General features: G+C 42.9%; 1 protein-coding gene across 3 annotated transcripts in view; it reads right to left on the reverse strand.

Moving 5' to 3' along the window:
* sfxn2 (sideroflexin 2) overlaps nucleotides 1-17,325 on the reverse strand; it is an 85,838-nt gene that overhangs the window by 11,643 nt on the left and 56,870 nt on the right. For 2 of the 3 annotated variants that reach the window (XM_043713052.1, XM_043713054.1), the window contains exons 9-10: nucleotides 9,060-9,109; nucleotides 3,431-3,480 (exon numbers count right to left, since the gene is read on the reverse strand). In XM_043713052.1, the coding sequence (XP_043568987.1) occupies nucleotides 3,431-3,480; nucleotides 9,060-9,109 (100 nt within the window). The remainder of the gene's footprint in view (nucleotides 1-3,430; nucleotides 3,481-9,059; nucleotides 9,110-17,325) is intronic. The other variant, XM_043713053.1, reaches the window with a different exon arrangement.

Raw genomic sequence — 17,325 nt, forward strand, 5'->3', positions numbered from 1 at the left:
TTTGGACACACCTACCATCCCCACTCCGGGTACACTGCCTGTCCCCACTCCGGGTACACTGACCATCCCCGCACAGGGTACACTGACCATCCCCACTCCAGGTACACTGACCATTTTCACTTTGAACACACTGACCGTCCCCGCTCCGGATACATTGACCATCCCCACTCCAGGTACACTGACTGTCCCCATTCCGGGTACACTGACCATCCCCCACTCCAGGTACACTGACCGTCCCCGCTCTGGGTACATTGACCATCCCCACTCCAGGTACACTGACCATCCCTCCTCCAGACACACTGACCTTCCCCGCTCCGGGTACACTGACCATCCCCACTCTGGGTATACTGACCGTCTCCACTCCAGGTACACTGTTCGTCCCCATTCCAGGTACACTGACCATTTCCACTTTGAACACACTGACCATCCCCGCTCCGGGTACACTGAACATCCCCACTCTGGGTACGTTGACCATCCCCACTCCGGGTATACTGACCATCCCCACTCTGGGTACACTGACCGCCGCCATTCCGGGTACACTGACCATCCCCATTCCGGGTACACTGACCATTCCCACTCCAGGTATACTGATCATCCCCACTCTGGGTACACTGACCATCCCCACTCAGAGTACACTGACCATCCCCACTCTGGGTACACTGACTGTCCCCACACAGGGTACACTGACCATCCCCACTCCGGGTATACTGACCATCCCCACTTTGGGTACACTGAACATCCCTGCTCCGGGTATACTGACCGTCCCCACTCAGGTACACTGACCATCCCCTCTCCGCGTACACTGACCATCCCCAGTTCTGGTCACCCCATTACAGGAAGGATGTGGAAGCATTGGAAAAGGTGCAGAGGAGATTTACCAGGATGTTGCCTGGTCTGGAGGGAAGGTCTTATGAGGAAAGGGTTAGGGACTTGGGTCTGTTCTCATTGGAGAGAAGAAGGCTAAGAGGGAATTTAATACAGACATACAAGATGGTCAGAGGATTAGATAGGGTAGACAGAGAGAATTTTTTTCCTAGGATGATGACGTCAGCTTGTACGAGGGGGCATAACTACAAATTGAGGAGTGATAGATTTAAGACTGATGTCAGAGGCAGGTTCTTCACTCAGAGAGTGGTAAGGGCGTGGAATGCCCCGCCTGCCAACGTAGTTAACTCAGGCACATTAGGGGCATTTAAACAGTCCTTGGATTAGTATATGGATGATGATGGGATAGTGTAGGCGGATGGGCTTAGATTAGTGCACAGGTCGGTAAACATCAAGGACCGAAGGGCCTGATTTGCGCTGTATTGTTCTATGTTCTAAAAGGCATTGAAATGTTTGATCACCGTCATACCGAAAGCAGAGCCAGTTCAATGGGCTGAATGGCCTGCACCTGTCCCAAAGTGACACTTTACCGGTAGAGTCAGAGCAACACCAGCAGATCAAACAAGATCTAATTTAATGGAGGAACAAGTTCAAGGGGCAGAATGGCCTTCTCTTACGCCTGTCCTTTTATCTGAATTTTTCCTAACTCAAAGCCAACTTACATTAGAAGGTCAGAAAGATGAAACAAGTCAGCCACACAAAATCATCATCCCCAGTTATGCTGAGTATCTCACTTCAGTCGGTGCATAGTTTCTATTGTTTGATTTGATTCTTAAACATTTAAAAACATGAGAAATGTTCACCAGGGTAGAGGGATGCAGCAGAAACCTGCTTTACAATGTCATATGGGAAACAGATAAAGAAGAGCTTTATTCAGACACAAGACCAAAATATGGAGGGAGTGAGAGATAGAAGATAACTCACAACTGAGTCGGAGGTGTCTTTGCTCAAAACACGAGCGCACTCCAAATGACCAGGTATGGAGTTAGGCACAGGTCAGGCATGATCTCATCGAATGGTGTAACAGACTGAATGACTGACTGACTCCTGTTCCTAACTTCCTGTTCCTCTTTTCATCCCAAGATGACTGCGAACGACTTGAAAGCAGGAGGCAGTCAAAAACTGGGATTATCTAACCTTGCTCCCCAGTTGATAATGTTGAACTGTTTTGAAAACAAACGCGCATATTGCTGCCACTTCCTTACGGCTGGTTTGTAGAAGACTAGGTGATTAATAGGATTGAAACTGCAGATTGCATGGTAGCTTTCTTGTGGTAAATCTGGGTGAAAAGCCAAGGCCAATAATGTAAGATCTGACCAACACTGAAAATGGGTATGGACAAGCCTGGGCTCCGGTCTGACGCCTTTTCAGTTGAATATGTTGTAAGTATTTGTAAAGTGTAAAACTAGAATTTTGACAAGGTACAGGAAAGGAAGGAAACAACATATCATTGCAAGGAGTGAGAACAGTAAACTGTAACTAGAAGACAAGTGTTGTTTGTAATCAATGGGGAAGAGTTTTCTGTTCAATTGTCCTAGTCTTCTTGTTGCAATTTGATCAAAACTGGTGTAATTTACTCAAAAGTTTGAAACATTTTAAGCACAAATCCTGTTACAGCAATACTTTGTAATAGTTTTGTAAAAACAAAACATGATCAAGTCAACCTCGTCCATAAAATTGGCCACATACAGCAGAAGCATTAAAACCATTGAGAGATCTCGGTCAAGGCCCCAGTAGTCTGCTCCCTTGCCTCCCTCAGTATCCTGGGACAGATCCCATCAGACCTTAGGGACTTGTCTAACCTTGCCATCCTTACCTTCCATCCTCACAGGAACATGCTGATTCTGAACTCGAACCAACTGGCCTTTAAGAGACTCCATGTCAGATGTGGATTGACCCGCAAAAGGCTGCCTTTCCCTTCTACAGTCTAATTTTTCCAGTTGTAATTATCTTTCCTCAGTTTAGCACTTTCACCTGAGTAACAAACGTATCCTTATCTATAGCTATTTTAATGTCACCTGGTTCCAGGTGTTTGTGAAGGCTTCAATCATTGAGTTGTTTAGTCGGACAAAAGGCACAATGGACCTATTTTAAATCATTCTTGAACATAATTTATTAAAAATGTATTAATAAACTAACCAACCAAAATAACTGGCAAATGTTTCTGCATTACTTTTAGAAACCATTTAAATAAATTAAATTCAGGTCAATTACAGGACTCTGATTAAAATGCTTATTTTCTGGGATGAACAAATTTGTAGCTGCATTATTCAAAATGTACCAAGTTATCACAAAATAAATAAGTTAACAAATATTGCTGAGTGATTATTTTTAAATCACACATGAAAACACTTGTTCAGGACAGATTTCCATGAAAAATGAGTTTGAGTGGAAACTCGGGAGAAATGAAAAGTGCTTTTCCTGACGAGTGCATTTTGTGCCTTGGGTCAACAGCTGTGCCAAAAGTGGAAACTCAATCTCAGAGAACACAAATTACACAGAGACAAGCCAAGACTTTTTACAAGAGACAACTGCTCCTACTTACAAGCATCCAACCAGCATTACTTGCAATGGTGCATGGAAAAACTTGATTCTCTACAAACAAAAGAAAATAAACAAGGTAAAACAGAAAGTAAAAATATGCATTCTTACAAAATTGGTCTGGATCAAGAATGAGGAAATGATGATGGATTGATATCCACAGGTCACCTCTACCTACACGTTATTAGACACAAAATGCATTATTGTCCCCAGTCTAGAGTGTGATCAGATTAGTTAGCTCAGTTGGCTGGAGAGTGATGTAGAATGACGATGCCAACAGCATGGGTCCAATTCCTGCACTGGCTGAGGTTACCAGAAGGATTCTCCTTCTCAATCTCCCCTCTCACCTAAAACTCTAATGCCATGCCTCACCAAAAGGTTCTTTAGTTCTTTCCTGAAGAAGGGCTTATGCCCGAAACGTCGATTCTCCTGTTCCCTGGATGCTGCCTGACCTGCTGCGCTTTTCCAGCAACACATTTTCAGCTCCTTAGTTGATAAATACTCAGCCACAGGAATCCAAACAGAGGAGCCTGCTTCCACACCAGCAGCAACAAGGAGGGCCATTAATCAAGGAGTTACAACATGGGAACAGGTCATTTAGTCCAACCAGTCTGCATCAACATTTACTCTCCATACAGTCAAATAGTTCTAATCATATTTATCCACCCCCTTCCCTTCAAACATCCTTCATTTTTCCACCAAGGCAATGTAATCTTAAAAGTTGATACAGTCAATGCCTCAACCACTAACCCTGAAAGTGAGTGTCTTACAACTCTCTCTGAAGAAATCTGTTCTGTCCTCTGTTCAAAATCTCTTAATTTAATGTATCTAAGGCCTCTTGTGCTTAGTCCATCACCATAAACATTTTGAGTTTGTCCTATTCTGTTACAACTTTAACATAGAAACACAAAAACCAGGTGTTGAACAATTGAGGGGTCTAGTGTGGACCCACAGTGAATGTACTGTGTATCAGCTTGTGTAAGTACCCTTCTACGCAGTAGTAGTGAACCATGGACAAGCAAGACAAGAAATAGGAGCCAAAATTGGCCACTCAGCCCTGCTCCGCCATTCAATATGATCATAGCTCAACTCAGTCCCCTATTCCTGCTTCCACTCACCCACCTCCCCATACCCTTTGATCCCTTTGGCCCTAAGAGCTACATATAACTCCTTCTTGAAAACATTCAATGTTTTGGCCTCAACCACTTTCTGTAGCAGCGAGTTCCACAGGCTCCCCACTCTCTGGGTGAAGTGATTTCTCCTCATCTCAGTCCTAAATGGCCAACTCTGCACGCTTAGACAGTGACCCCTGGCTCTCAACTTCCCAGGGATTGGGAACATCCCTCCTGCAATTATCCTGCCTAGTCTTATTTGAAAGTCTACATACGTCTTCAATGAGACAACAGTCGGAATCTAGGAAGGGAGTGTGTTTAGCAGCAAACAGGGAGAGGGAATGAGTCAATTCCAAATGGTTAATAAGTCAGGAAGAGTAACTCCTCAGGATAAATATACCTCCTTGTGTCAGATAAACAGGCTCTACACTGTTTAGTCCTGCGACAGTAAATTCCACTTCTGATAGAAACAACATTAAATTAAACTAGTTGGAGTCATCAAGAACTAAAGAACAAAAAAAAACAAAGTCCTTCTGAAGTGAGGGGGCAAAATGCTTTGCACCCTTTACCCAGCACCCCTAATATTCAGAACACATGAAGTCAATGGAAATTATCACTGGGGGAGGGAGTGAACTGTACAACAAATTTATCATCCTCTTTGCTTTTCCACCCATGTCTAGCTTCAGACCAAAGCATGTACAGCCTCAGTGAATCCGCCAGGTTTGCTTTGATGTTTTTGGCTTGGGTCCAAGGACAAAATAAAAGCAGCTTCACACAGCAGCTTGGGAACAGATCATGAAAGAATTTATCCACCTTCAGTCTGGTGTGTTTAAACCAAGGACACGAGATGAAAAGAAATTTCAAAACTTTATTTTACTTTTCAGAAATAAGCTCTGCTTTCTAATCTGTTTGAAGAGATGGCCTTGTCCTTCTTGCTGTCTGATTTTTGAGGTGAACGTCACCTATTGAACAAATTCACAAACTAATGCTTGACTTGTTGTCTATTGCACAACTTACTACTTTTGATATAAACAGTACTGAACATTCAGTGCCCTTATCTTGCACACTCCTCAAACTAATCTCTCCTGAATAGAGCACAGTAATTTTCACTATCTCCATTTAGCTTTATGGAGATTAAGAACTTTTAAAAAAAAAAGACCTTTTTATTCAACAATGGTCAGGTATACCACTGGGAATGGCCAGCTTTTCAGCACTATTATTCTGGAGTATATATCATCAGCTCTTCCAACAACGTGTTCAGAATTCTCCAAACATTTTCACAAAGGAAAAATGCTTGAATGCTTCCCTTACTTGCTGGTGCCATAAATTAGTTATGATCAGTTGCAGTAAACAGGGCATCCTGAGAGGGGAGGGTACTAGCCAAATTACATTGTTTCCCGATAAACATGCCCCAGCAACAGAGAGCTACAATCAACAAAGCCAAGTGAGTGTTGAACCAACATTGCCAAAACAGTAGGTTAGGAGTTAGATACAGGGGTGAGGACATTTTATAGAACCTTGGACAACTTTATCGTGAATACAATATCTAGTTTATGGCACCAGCAAGTAAGGGAAGCATTCAAGCATTGGATAATGTGCAGTGACAAGTAAGGATCCTTAGTTTCCAAGAATTTTGAGGAAAGACTTAAGGAACATTAGCTTCTCATGCTAAAAAGGAGGCCTTCTTTAAAAAATATACAAATGTATATGCGTTTGTCCAGGAAATGGAGAAGAGAGTAAACTGAATATCATTTTAATTTAAACAGATGAAGACAAACCAAGCTTGAACTAGAGATTGATGATCGGGAAACACTCCCTCGCATAAAAAAATGGGGACAGACTTACACATTGAAAAGTGGAGGCAAAATTCTCAAAATCCCCTTAAAGAAGACTGGATGCCACAATAGTGCCAGGGAAGTAATCTCCATTACCACTGAATGTATTAAGATGGGGCTGAAGGAGCTCAATTCTTCAATCTAGTTTGTAATCTTTAATGAGGATTTTAAATTTGGTATATGCTATAGCCTCAGTTAATGGATGTCAAAAAAGCTTTTAAAATTGTTTGGATTATAAAGATAGATGAGATGAGGAAGCAGGTAAAATATAAAAACATCCTTGTCGTGATGAAAAAGCAACAATATGCAATGATACACGAATAAGATAGAGTCGCAGGTAGATAGGACAGTGAAGAAGGCTTTTGGCATGTTTACCTTTATTGGTCAGAGTATTGAGTATCGGAGTTGGGAGGTCACGTTGCAGCTGTACAGGACATTGGTTAGGCCATTTTTGGAATACTACATTCAATTCTGGTCTCCCTGCTATCGGGAGGCCTTTGTGAAACTTGAAAAGGTGCATAAAAGATTTACAAGGATGTTGCCGGAGTTGGAGGGTTTGAGCTATAGGGAGAGGTTGAATAGACTGGGACTGTTTTCCCTGGATTGTCAGAGGCTGATTTTATAGAGGTTTATAAAATCATGAGAGGCATAGATAGGATGAATAGCCAAGGTCTTTTTCCTCAGGTAGAGGTGTCCAAAACTACAGGGCATAGGTTTAATGTGAGAGGGGAAAGATTTAAAAGGGACCTAAGGGGCAAATTATCATGGAGAGGGTGACAATTTGCAGAGAGGGTGGTGCGTGTATGAAACAAGCTGCCTGGGCAAAGGGTGGAGGTCGATAACAATAACAAAGGCATCTGGATGGAAATATGAATAGGAAGGGTTTAGAGGGATATGAGCCAAGTGCTGGCAAAAAAGACTCGATTAATTTTGGACATCTGGTTGGCACTGATGAGTTGGATCTAAAGGACTGTTTCTGTGCTGTATATCTCTATGACTTTAAGTCAGTGATGGGCAAGACAATAGACAATAGACAAGAGGTGCAGGAGTAGGCCATTCTGCCCTTCGAGCCTGCACGATCATTCAATATGATCATGGCTGATCATCCTTAATCAGTATCCTGTTCCTGCCTTATCTCCATAACCCTTGATTCCACAATCCTTGAGAGCTCTATCCAACTCTTTCTTAAATGAATCCAGAGACTGGGCCTCCACTGCCCTCTGGGGCAGAGCATTCCACACAGCCACCACTCTCTGGGTGAAGAAGTTTCTCCTCATCTCTGTCCTAAATGGTCTACCCCGTATTTTTATGCTGTGTCCTCTGTTTCGGCACTCACCCCGCAGCGGAAACATGTTGCCTGCCGCCAGAGTGTCCAATCCTTTGATAATCTTATATGTCTCAATCAGATTCCCTCTCAGTCTTCTAAACTCAAGGGTACACAAGCCCAGTCGCTCCAGTCTTTCAGTGTGAGGTAATCCCGCCATTCCAGGAATTGACCTCGTGGACCTACGCTGCACTCCCTCAATAGCTAGAATGTCTTTTCTCAAATTTGGAGACCAGAACTGCACACAGTACTCCAGGTGTGGTCTCACCAGGGCTCTGTACAGCTGCAGAAGAACCTCTTTGCTTCTATACTCAATCCCTCTTGTTATGAAGGCCAGCATGCTATTAGCCTTCTTCACTACCTGCTGTACCTGCATGCTTACCTTCATTGACTGGTATACAAGAACACCCAGATCTCTCTATACTGTCCCTTTACCTAAATTGATTCCATTTAGGTAGTAATCTACCTTCCTGTTCTTGCCATCAAAGTCGATAACCATACATTTATCCACATTAAACTGCAGCTGCCATGCATCTGACCACTCACCTAACTTGTCCAGGTCACCCTGTAATCTCCTAACATCCTCATCACATTTCACCCTGCCACCCAGCTTAGTATCATCAGCAAATTTGCTAATGTTATTGCGAATACCATCTTCTATATCATTAATATATATTGTAAAAAGCTGCAGTCCCAGTACAGATCCTTGCAGTACCCCACTGGTCGCTGCCTGCCATTCCGAAATGGAGCTGTTTATCACTACTCTTTGTTTCCTATCAGCCAACCAACTTTCAATCCAAGTTAGTACTTTGCCCCCAATACCATGCGCCCTAATTGTGCTCACTAATATCCTATGTGGGACTTTATCAAAAGCTTTATGAAAGTCCAGGTACACTACACCTATTGGATCTCCCTCGTCCATCTTCAGAGCTACATCCTCAAAAGGTTCCAGAAGATTAGTCAAGCATGATTTCCCTTTCATAAATCCATGCTGACTCTGACCTATCCTGTTACTACTATCCAGACAAAATCGGATTCTATTCTTTACACTGTCGCTCCAACCCTGCATCACCTAGTTACTATTGAAAAGCCTGGTGACATCGTCTGGTTCATTTAACCACTGGGAGTCTACTTAGGGAAACTCGCCCAGTGTTTACAAAGTTGTTGACATGCTGAGCAGCTCCAGGACTGGTGCCATGTTAGTGCTTAAATATATTTGGTTATAATATTGGTCACATTACACCATTAAGAAACAAAGGAGTTACCATGGCAATTAATATTTCTTCAAAATGGTGTCCCCTTTAGCACAGGCATGTTTATCATAAAACTAGGATTTTAATTTTAGGAACAAGTTCCACTTACTTGCATGAATGGATACCTCTCTACATGTTCCATCATGATTGGGAGAATGACTAGAAAATAAAAGGAAATCAATTTAAAAAAAAGACATCCAGCAATTTCTTTTGTTGGAAACTCTGATTACTTTGGTCAGTGATCTGAAATTCTGATTCTCTCTTCCCAGACGCATCAAATCTTTTATTATTTCAGCTTTCCAACATTAGCAGCATCTTATTAAACCCTTATTTGCTTGTAAAAAGCAGGGCTTTTAATCTGTTCACCCAACCACTCTGTGGAATGATTTTTCAAAGTCTTTGCTCTAATTCCATTTTGCAGATGACCAACAACTAAGAAAGATACAAGGTAGACATATTACTGCCCAGTTACCTCCCGGCAAGTCAAATCAATTTTGGAGTCCTCTTGCAAAAACACTCCAGTGGTATCAGTTGTAGAACCAAGACGTCTTGCAAGCTAGAGAGGTCTGCTATCACCTCAGTTAGATCTGCCATTTCAAATCAGCCCTGACAGCCAATGCGAGCCAGTCTGATCTGGCAGATACACTTCCTGGTTGGTCCAAAGTCCAAGACCCTCATGAAATGAACGACTTGGCCTCAGGATTGATCCTCTTTGTAACTAATATCAAAGTTAGAAGTCACATGAGACCAGGTAATGGTCCAACAAGTTTATTTGGAATCACATGCTTTCAGAGTGCTGCCCCTTCCTCAGGTGAAGTGGGGGGAAGTGTGCTGACGAAGGGGCAGCACTCTGAAAGCTTGTGATTTAAAATAAACTTGCTGGACCATAACCCGGAGTCATGTGACTTCTGACTTGTCCAACCCAGTCCAACACCAGCACCTCCACATCATAACTAACATCAATGGAATACTTAAAGGTAGGAAGGAAAGGATGGAAATGTAGAATGGCAGGTAACCAACTGAAGATGTTAACTGTGGCTCAATTGGAGACACACAATAAGCTGAATAGTTGTGGATTCACTTCTCTTTCAGGACATAGGCAGACACTCCAATGTATTGTTGAAAATGCCGTGCACTTCAAATGAGACATCAAATTAAAGTGTGCCCTTTCAAGTGTGAGTAGAGAAAATCTCTTCTTCTCATTACTGAGAGCTCTTCCTTATTAGTTTATTGTTAGAAGCTGGATTATAACCACGGTGTTGCTTTGCTGAACTCTGCGGAGAGTTTTGCTTGAATAAGCTTGGTTATGATTGCAATTCACTGGGAGCAGCCCTGTCTTGTAACATAGGATGGAGGGTTCACTGTCAGTACGGTAGAAATTCCAGCAGCTACAATAGATAGAACCCTAATTATACACCATTCTAAGATTAGATTTGCCTGTTGACGTCACCAAGAACTGCAGAGCATTTTAACAGTAAAGAGGCAAGTACAACACCCATCCTGTTTCAAAAGGTCACTGTCCTGCTGCCAACACTGGCGTTAGCCTGGGCTGCTAGTTGGGAAACAGACATTAAGTTAGCATAGCTGGCTGCAAAACCTATTGTACAAGCTGGAGAATTACTTGGAATGGAGAGTTAAGGAGCAGGAAGAGTTATGTTACAGTTGTATTGAACTTTGGGCAGAGCACAATTCTTACCCACATTACAGCAAGGATACTGAAACACAGCAGAGGGTGCAGGAAAAAAAATCTGCAAGTCCAAAGATGTGCAGATCAGGCGAATTGGCCGTGCTAAATTGCCCGTAGTGTTAGGTAAGGGGTAAATGTAGGGGTATGGGTGGGTTGCGCTTTGGCGGGGCAGTGTGGACTTATTGGGCCGAAGGGCCTGTTTCCACACTGTAAGTAATCTAATCTAATCTAAGTCCAATGCCAGAATTGAGAGACAGATTTTCAAGAAAGTTCAGACAAACAGGGTTCTTTTCTCGAGAATTAAGAACATGAATGTGAGCTGACTGGCTTGCATTACAGATAGCCAACATGGACTTGATGGGTCCAATGGCCACCTAATGTGCCAAGATGTTTCAGTGACTCCATGTGGCCTTTTTATTAATTTACAGGATGTGGCCTTCACTGTTCAGGCCAGCACTTATTGCCCATCCATAACTGCTCAGAGGGTAGTTATGAGTTGATCACATTGCTATGGGTCTGGAGTCACATACAGGTCAGACCAGGTAAGGATGGCAGTTTCCTTCCTTAAAAGATTGGTTTTTCCAACATACAACAATGGTCATCATTAGACTCTTAATTTAATTACTGAACTCAAATTCCACCATCTGCCATAATGGGAATCAAATCCTGGTCTCCACAACAATACCTGGATTAATAGTCTAGTGATAATACCACTCGGTCATCCCCTCTCTCTGATAGGAATATTTAAGATTATAGAGGAATTTGTTAGGGTAGATATACAGAAGATGTATATTGATTGATTAATTTGTATTGATTGATTGATTTATCTTGATTGATTATTGTTGTCACATGTAATGTTTCCGCTCATTAGAACCAAAACCAGGGGCAATAAATAAGAGAGTGACAGATAAGTTAGAGGATGGTTAGAGTGTGGAACTAACTCTGACAGGGAGTGGCTGAAGAGAATATTAGATTCAGTTAAGGGGAATACAGACAATTACGAGGGAGAAAAAGAGATGGAAGGATATTCTGACCAGGTAAAGTGCAGGAGTTTGAGAGGAAGCTGGTATGGTACAGACTAGATTCTGTACCGTACAGCCACGTACATCACTTTTAGTTTTGCCATTAAGGTTCCAAATTATTTAGCCTCCGTCACCTCTGCTGGTTGACATTGTATTAGCAAATCACTCACAGATCTTCACTTAGTCTCCTGGGAGGAGTGTAGCAATATCAGAGACATGGCTTTACCTCCAATTATTCCTTTCTCTTTCCTAATGATAAGGGGGTTATCAGACACCAATTGGGCACTCCCCAATGTGTTGGTGTTAGGATCATGCTTCAGGGTGTTTGAATGGTAAGTCTATTATTCCCTTATGTACTCCTGGTGCATGAGCATTTCATTGGCAGGTTATAAGACCCTGCACTTGTAGTGTTCCTAGCTCCTGAAGATGCAGAATCATATGTATGGTTACAACTCCACAGGGGCCAATAACTCTCCAGGACCTTGTGTGAATAGGTTGCTATTCCGTGAGGCAGTCCGATTACAACTTCCTGTTTTCTCACAGGGATGACGGGACAATGATTAGAAGCTCTCACCAGCTCTAATACAGAAATCCCTGACAAAGACTCTCCCATATGAAAAGCAAGGGGCAGATGACTCAGTCTAACCAGATGGGTTTTCATTTCATGAAAACAATTTTTATATGAAATTAAATACTCACAAAGGCCATTAATCAAGCCCAGTGAAAAGGAACACCGGCTTTCAGCAAAATTCTTGCTTTCTTTTACAAGGCAGACGCCGAGATGTCAAGCTGCCTGGAAAACCGTATATAATTTACACTTCACAGTGACAGAAAAATTGGGAGCATTAACTTAACATGGAGGAGTGAGAAACAGCCAGGAACGCTCAAACAAAATTTTTTAAAAATGTTCACACATTACAAGAGAATGCACAGGGAGAGCAGGTTGCTACAAAGCGGGTGAAGTTTCAAACAACTTTTACAAGCCTCCAGAGCTCAGCTGTCATGGTTTATGATGTCATGTGAACCCCTTCAACAGGTTACACCCCAATGATGGCATTCTGAGCGGGCTGTCAGTCTCTGTGAAAAGAAATTGTGTCCCTGTGCCACTTAATATTAATCCCTCAGTTTTAAGAGATGGTCGTGTTGAATGCTATAGCATGTTTCTGTGGCTCTGTTTCTTATACCATTCAAGTAAACAGTACTTAAACAAATTTTGTTAGAGGTTTTATTCAATCTTTGCTCCTCGATAAACCATCTTTGTGTCTTGGTTTCAATTCTCTAATACCCAGGTAAATATACAGTGCTAAGAAAGTAATTGTTATCTAAAATGTGAACCAAATTTTCTGAATTGGCTCTTAAAAAATCTAACCTCGTGTATGATTATTGCAATGTATCAGATTCATAGCAGGCTTCACAGATTAATTGTGGACGCATTGCTTCTCCTTGTTGGAGAATCTCGGATCAGAAAGTATGATGTAAGGCGTTGCCTATTTAAGACAGAGATGAGGAGTAATTTTTTTTCCCTCAAGAGGAGAACAAATCTGTGGAACATTTCAACCACAGAGGGTTGACAAGGTTGGATCATTAAGGTGAGATAGACAGACTTTTAATCAGTTATAGGGATAAGGCTGGGAAAGTGGAGTTGAGAATTATCAGATCAGCCATGGTCTCACTGAATGACAGAGCAGACTCGATGGTCTGAATGGCCAATTGCTGCTTCTACACCTTAGGACAGGAAGCAGCATTGCTCGACAATTGAGGTATTCATGACCACAATTCCTTACATTCATAACTGCACAATTAGTTCTCCACTCATCCACAGTTTCTTTATGCTTTTTAATGATGAGCTGTACACAGAGTGATTAAACCCTGTTTTCAACGTCTGACCAGGGGCTAACTTGGTAACAGAGTACAGTACAGTACAGGCGAGGTCAGCTGGGGAGTGGATGGGGGGCCATGGTAGTGAGGGGGATGTTAGTTGTATGAATGGATGAACATTGTGATGCCACAGCAGTTGAGGAACTGAATGGGATTTTGGCTTTAATCCTTAACAAACGCTCATTTTACTGAAATGAAAACTTCTACTTATAGGCAACAGGAAGGGGTTGGAATGGGTGGAGTGGTGGGAAAGGGTGATGAAATGGTCCAGAAAAAGGAGGGATGTCATCTTAGAGAAGTGCAACAGTAGGGATGAGGAGGGTGGAGGGAAAGGAGTCTTGGGTAGTTGACAATAACCATATTGATTTTCAGCAAGTCAAATGTAAAGTTTAGCTTTCATATGTTTATTTATACACAAGATGTGCACATCACAGGCTAGGACATCATTTATAACCCATCCCTAATTGCTTAGGAAGCAGATAAGAGTCAACCACATTGCTGTTCACATAGGCGAGACCAGGGAACTGCCATCCTTCTCCAAGTTAGTGAATCAGATGTGCTTTTCCAACACAATCAACAGTCATTATTAGACTCCTAATTCCAGATTTTTATCGAATTCTGAGTCCATCATCTGCCAAAGTGGGATTTGAACCCAGGTTCCTAGATTAACATCCTAGCGATAATACCACTAGGTCATTGCCTCCCCAGAGAGTGCAAAGATGTGCAGGTTAGGGTGGACTGGCCATGCTAAATTGCCTATATTGTCCAGGGATGAGTAGGTTAGATGGGTTAGCCAGGGGAGACGCAGGGTTACTGGGATAGTGTGGGGGTTGGGGAGTCTGAATGGGTTGCTCTTTGGAGGGTCAGTGTGGACTGAATGGGTCAAATGGCCTATTTTCACACTGTAGGGATTCTCTGAGAATGGGAACAACGTACTGCGTTGGATGATCAGCCATGGTCATATTGAATGGCCGAGCGGGTTGTAATTTAGCATCACAAGCAGACAGAGGTCATCTGACCCAGGACAGGTTATTGACTTGCCTCAGAGAGATTCTGGTATTCTAATCATCCTCAGCACTGAATCTGTGCAGAATGGTTTCGGGGTTATTGAATTTATTTATTTTGAGGTTATTCATTGACTTTTTTTAAGCCTTTCAGAAGAGGTAAAGGTGGAATCAGAGTGGGGATCCTTTATATTTGTAGCTGTGAGTGATTTTGTGGTGGGGGCATAACCCCTAGCTCTGCCATTTGGCATTCCATTCTGATAGGGCCCAAGCCCCCCAATGATTCCCCACTTTCACTCTGCTCATGAACAAATTTCCACCCCCTTCCCCATCCCATCTTCCGCCACCCCCACCAAATGGAGACTGATTGGCAATCCGACACACAATTCAACCGCGAGAGATGGCAGGAGCCACCACACTGCACAGCTTTTGTTCCCAGCACCCATCACCATACAATGGAAAACCCAGACCAAATGCTGTTCACTTGTCTACCATGCCTCTTCACATTATTCTTATACTAGCCTTCAGCCCTCTGTGGGGTCAAGTCTAAGGTGTACAGCATGGAAGAGGACCCTTTGGTCCAGCACGTACATGCCGACCAGATATCCTAAGCTAATCTAGTCCCAGGTTGTAAGTTTGCTCACTGAGCTGGTAGATTTGTTCTCAGAAGTTTCATCACCATGCTGGGTAACATTATCAGTGAGCCTCCGGTGAAGCGCTGCTGTTATGTCCTGCTTTCTATTTATGTGCCTTGGTGGGTGATATCACTTCCGGTTCTTTTTCTGAGAAGTTGGTAAATGGGGTCCAGATCAATAAGTTTGTTTTTTTAATAAGTATTTTTATTGAGAAGGTGATTTTGAATTGTTTACGAAAATATAAAATTACTACAAAATAATATAACAATCTTGCAATATAACAACAATAACACTAAACAAACTGCTACTCTGTTCCACAAACAATTTAGGAGAAAACAAAACTCTACACAAACTACAATTCAATATATAACTAAATCAAAATAAAAAGAAACTAAATTAAACTGAGTTGAATCAAGACAAATTAAGTTACAACACTCAGTGCAACCCCATCAAAGCTCCCCACCATCAGGAGCATCAGTTGGCGTATCCGTATTGTTCAGAATTCTTCCTCCCAGGGGCCCCTGGGCCACCAGACACAGCCCACATGGCTATACAAAGGCCCTAACCAATATAGACGACAAGTCTGTGTCTATATGGTTCAAAAAGGGCTGCCACGTCCCATGAAAAGGTTCCATTTTTTTGGGGCACCATACCAGTGGGGAAATCCAGGGGGATGTGGTCCATAACTACCTACGCCACCCCAAGAGTCCTGGGGGATTTTTCAACACTCAGCTCATCAGGATGTTCTTCCTTACACTAAATGAAAGAATACTAAATACTTTCTTCCCATGCTGGTCCAAAAAGGGGAGAGTCGGCAAATCGAAGAGGAGGGACACTGGATCTACCTTGAGCTCGGTTCGCAGACCCCTTCCCAAACACTCACGATAGCGCCCAATACCTACGAAGCTTGTGGCATGACCACAAGCAATGAGTAAGAGTGCCAACATCTGTTTTACATCTGGGACACATTGGGCATGCTCGGTCTTAAATTTCGCAAGCCGCTCCGGTGCCAAATGAGCCCTGTGGATTACCTTCAATTGCAAAGCCTGCGTCCTGTTGCAAATTGAAATCTTCCTTACGTTCTCCCAAATATCCTCCCACCCCTCTGGTGAGATCTCCACCTCTAATTCCTGAGCCCAGATTCCACACAGCCGCTCGATGTCCTTCGAGACATTACCTCCTAATAAATGATAGAGGGTGTTGACCGAGAGAGCACCCATGGACCAATGCACTCTCCTCTCCATGCCCGACTTACAGGAACTAACCATAAATGTAGTCTTTTTCTGTATAAAGTCCCTGACCTGAAAGTAACGAAAGAGATCCCTCCTGGATAGTTCATATTTCTGGCTCAGCTGCTTGAAAGACATCAAGGCCTCCCTGTCAAATAAATCTCCCAAACAGGAAACTCCTCTGGACTCCCAGAGCCTAAAACCGGAATCCATTGAACCTGGCTGGAATCCTACCATTCCTACTATGGGAGTAAAAGGGGAAGTGGCTTTTGTAAATTGCGTTCACCTTGCCGCACCATTCTCCATGTTTTAACTGTGTCAAGAAAAATCAGATATCTGCAATGGTCCATAACAGTCCTTATCTTGTCCAGGAACAACAGATTAATGAGGGGCCATTTTGCCTGGGAGGCCTTGATGTCCAGCCAAATTGACCCCAGGTCCTGGCAGGCCCAATCGGCACACAAGATAGTAGAGAACTTCGTAGGTATTTCTTAAAGTCTAGAAAATCTGCACCCCCCCCCCCCCCACCCATCCCCCACAGAAGCTGCAATTTGGCAAGCTTAATATGAGGCCATCGGTGACACCAGATAAAAGATCCAAGCCAACTGTTAAGCTTCCCTAGCGCCTGCCTGGGCAGCATCAAAGGAAGCATTCGCATAGGATATAATAAACAAGGAAGAACATTCATTTTAACCAGAGCTATTCTACCCAACCAGGATATTGGAAGATCCTCCCAGTGCTGAAGGTCCTGTCTTATCTTCTCAAGCAACTGCACAAAGTTAGCTTTATATAATTGACCAAAGGCCTCCCTGTGACCATCTAAAAGGGAATCGGATTCCACCCCCAAGATTGGGTACGCTAACAAGACCCCCCTACAGGCATGGCCTCCGATTTCATAAAATTGATTTTATACCCCGAGA

The sequence above is a fragment of the Chiloscyllium plagiosum genome, chromosome 22 (assembly GCF_004010195.1).
Source record: "Chiloscyllium plagiosum isolate BGI_BamShark_2017 chromosome 22, ASM401019v2, whole genome shotgun sequence".
NCBI classification, from domain to species: domain Eukaryota; kingdom Metazoa; phylum Chordata; class Chondrichthyes; order Orectolobiformes; family Hemiscylliidae; genus Chiloscyllium; species Chiloscyllium plagiosum.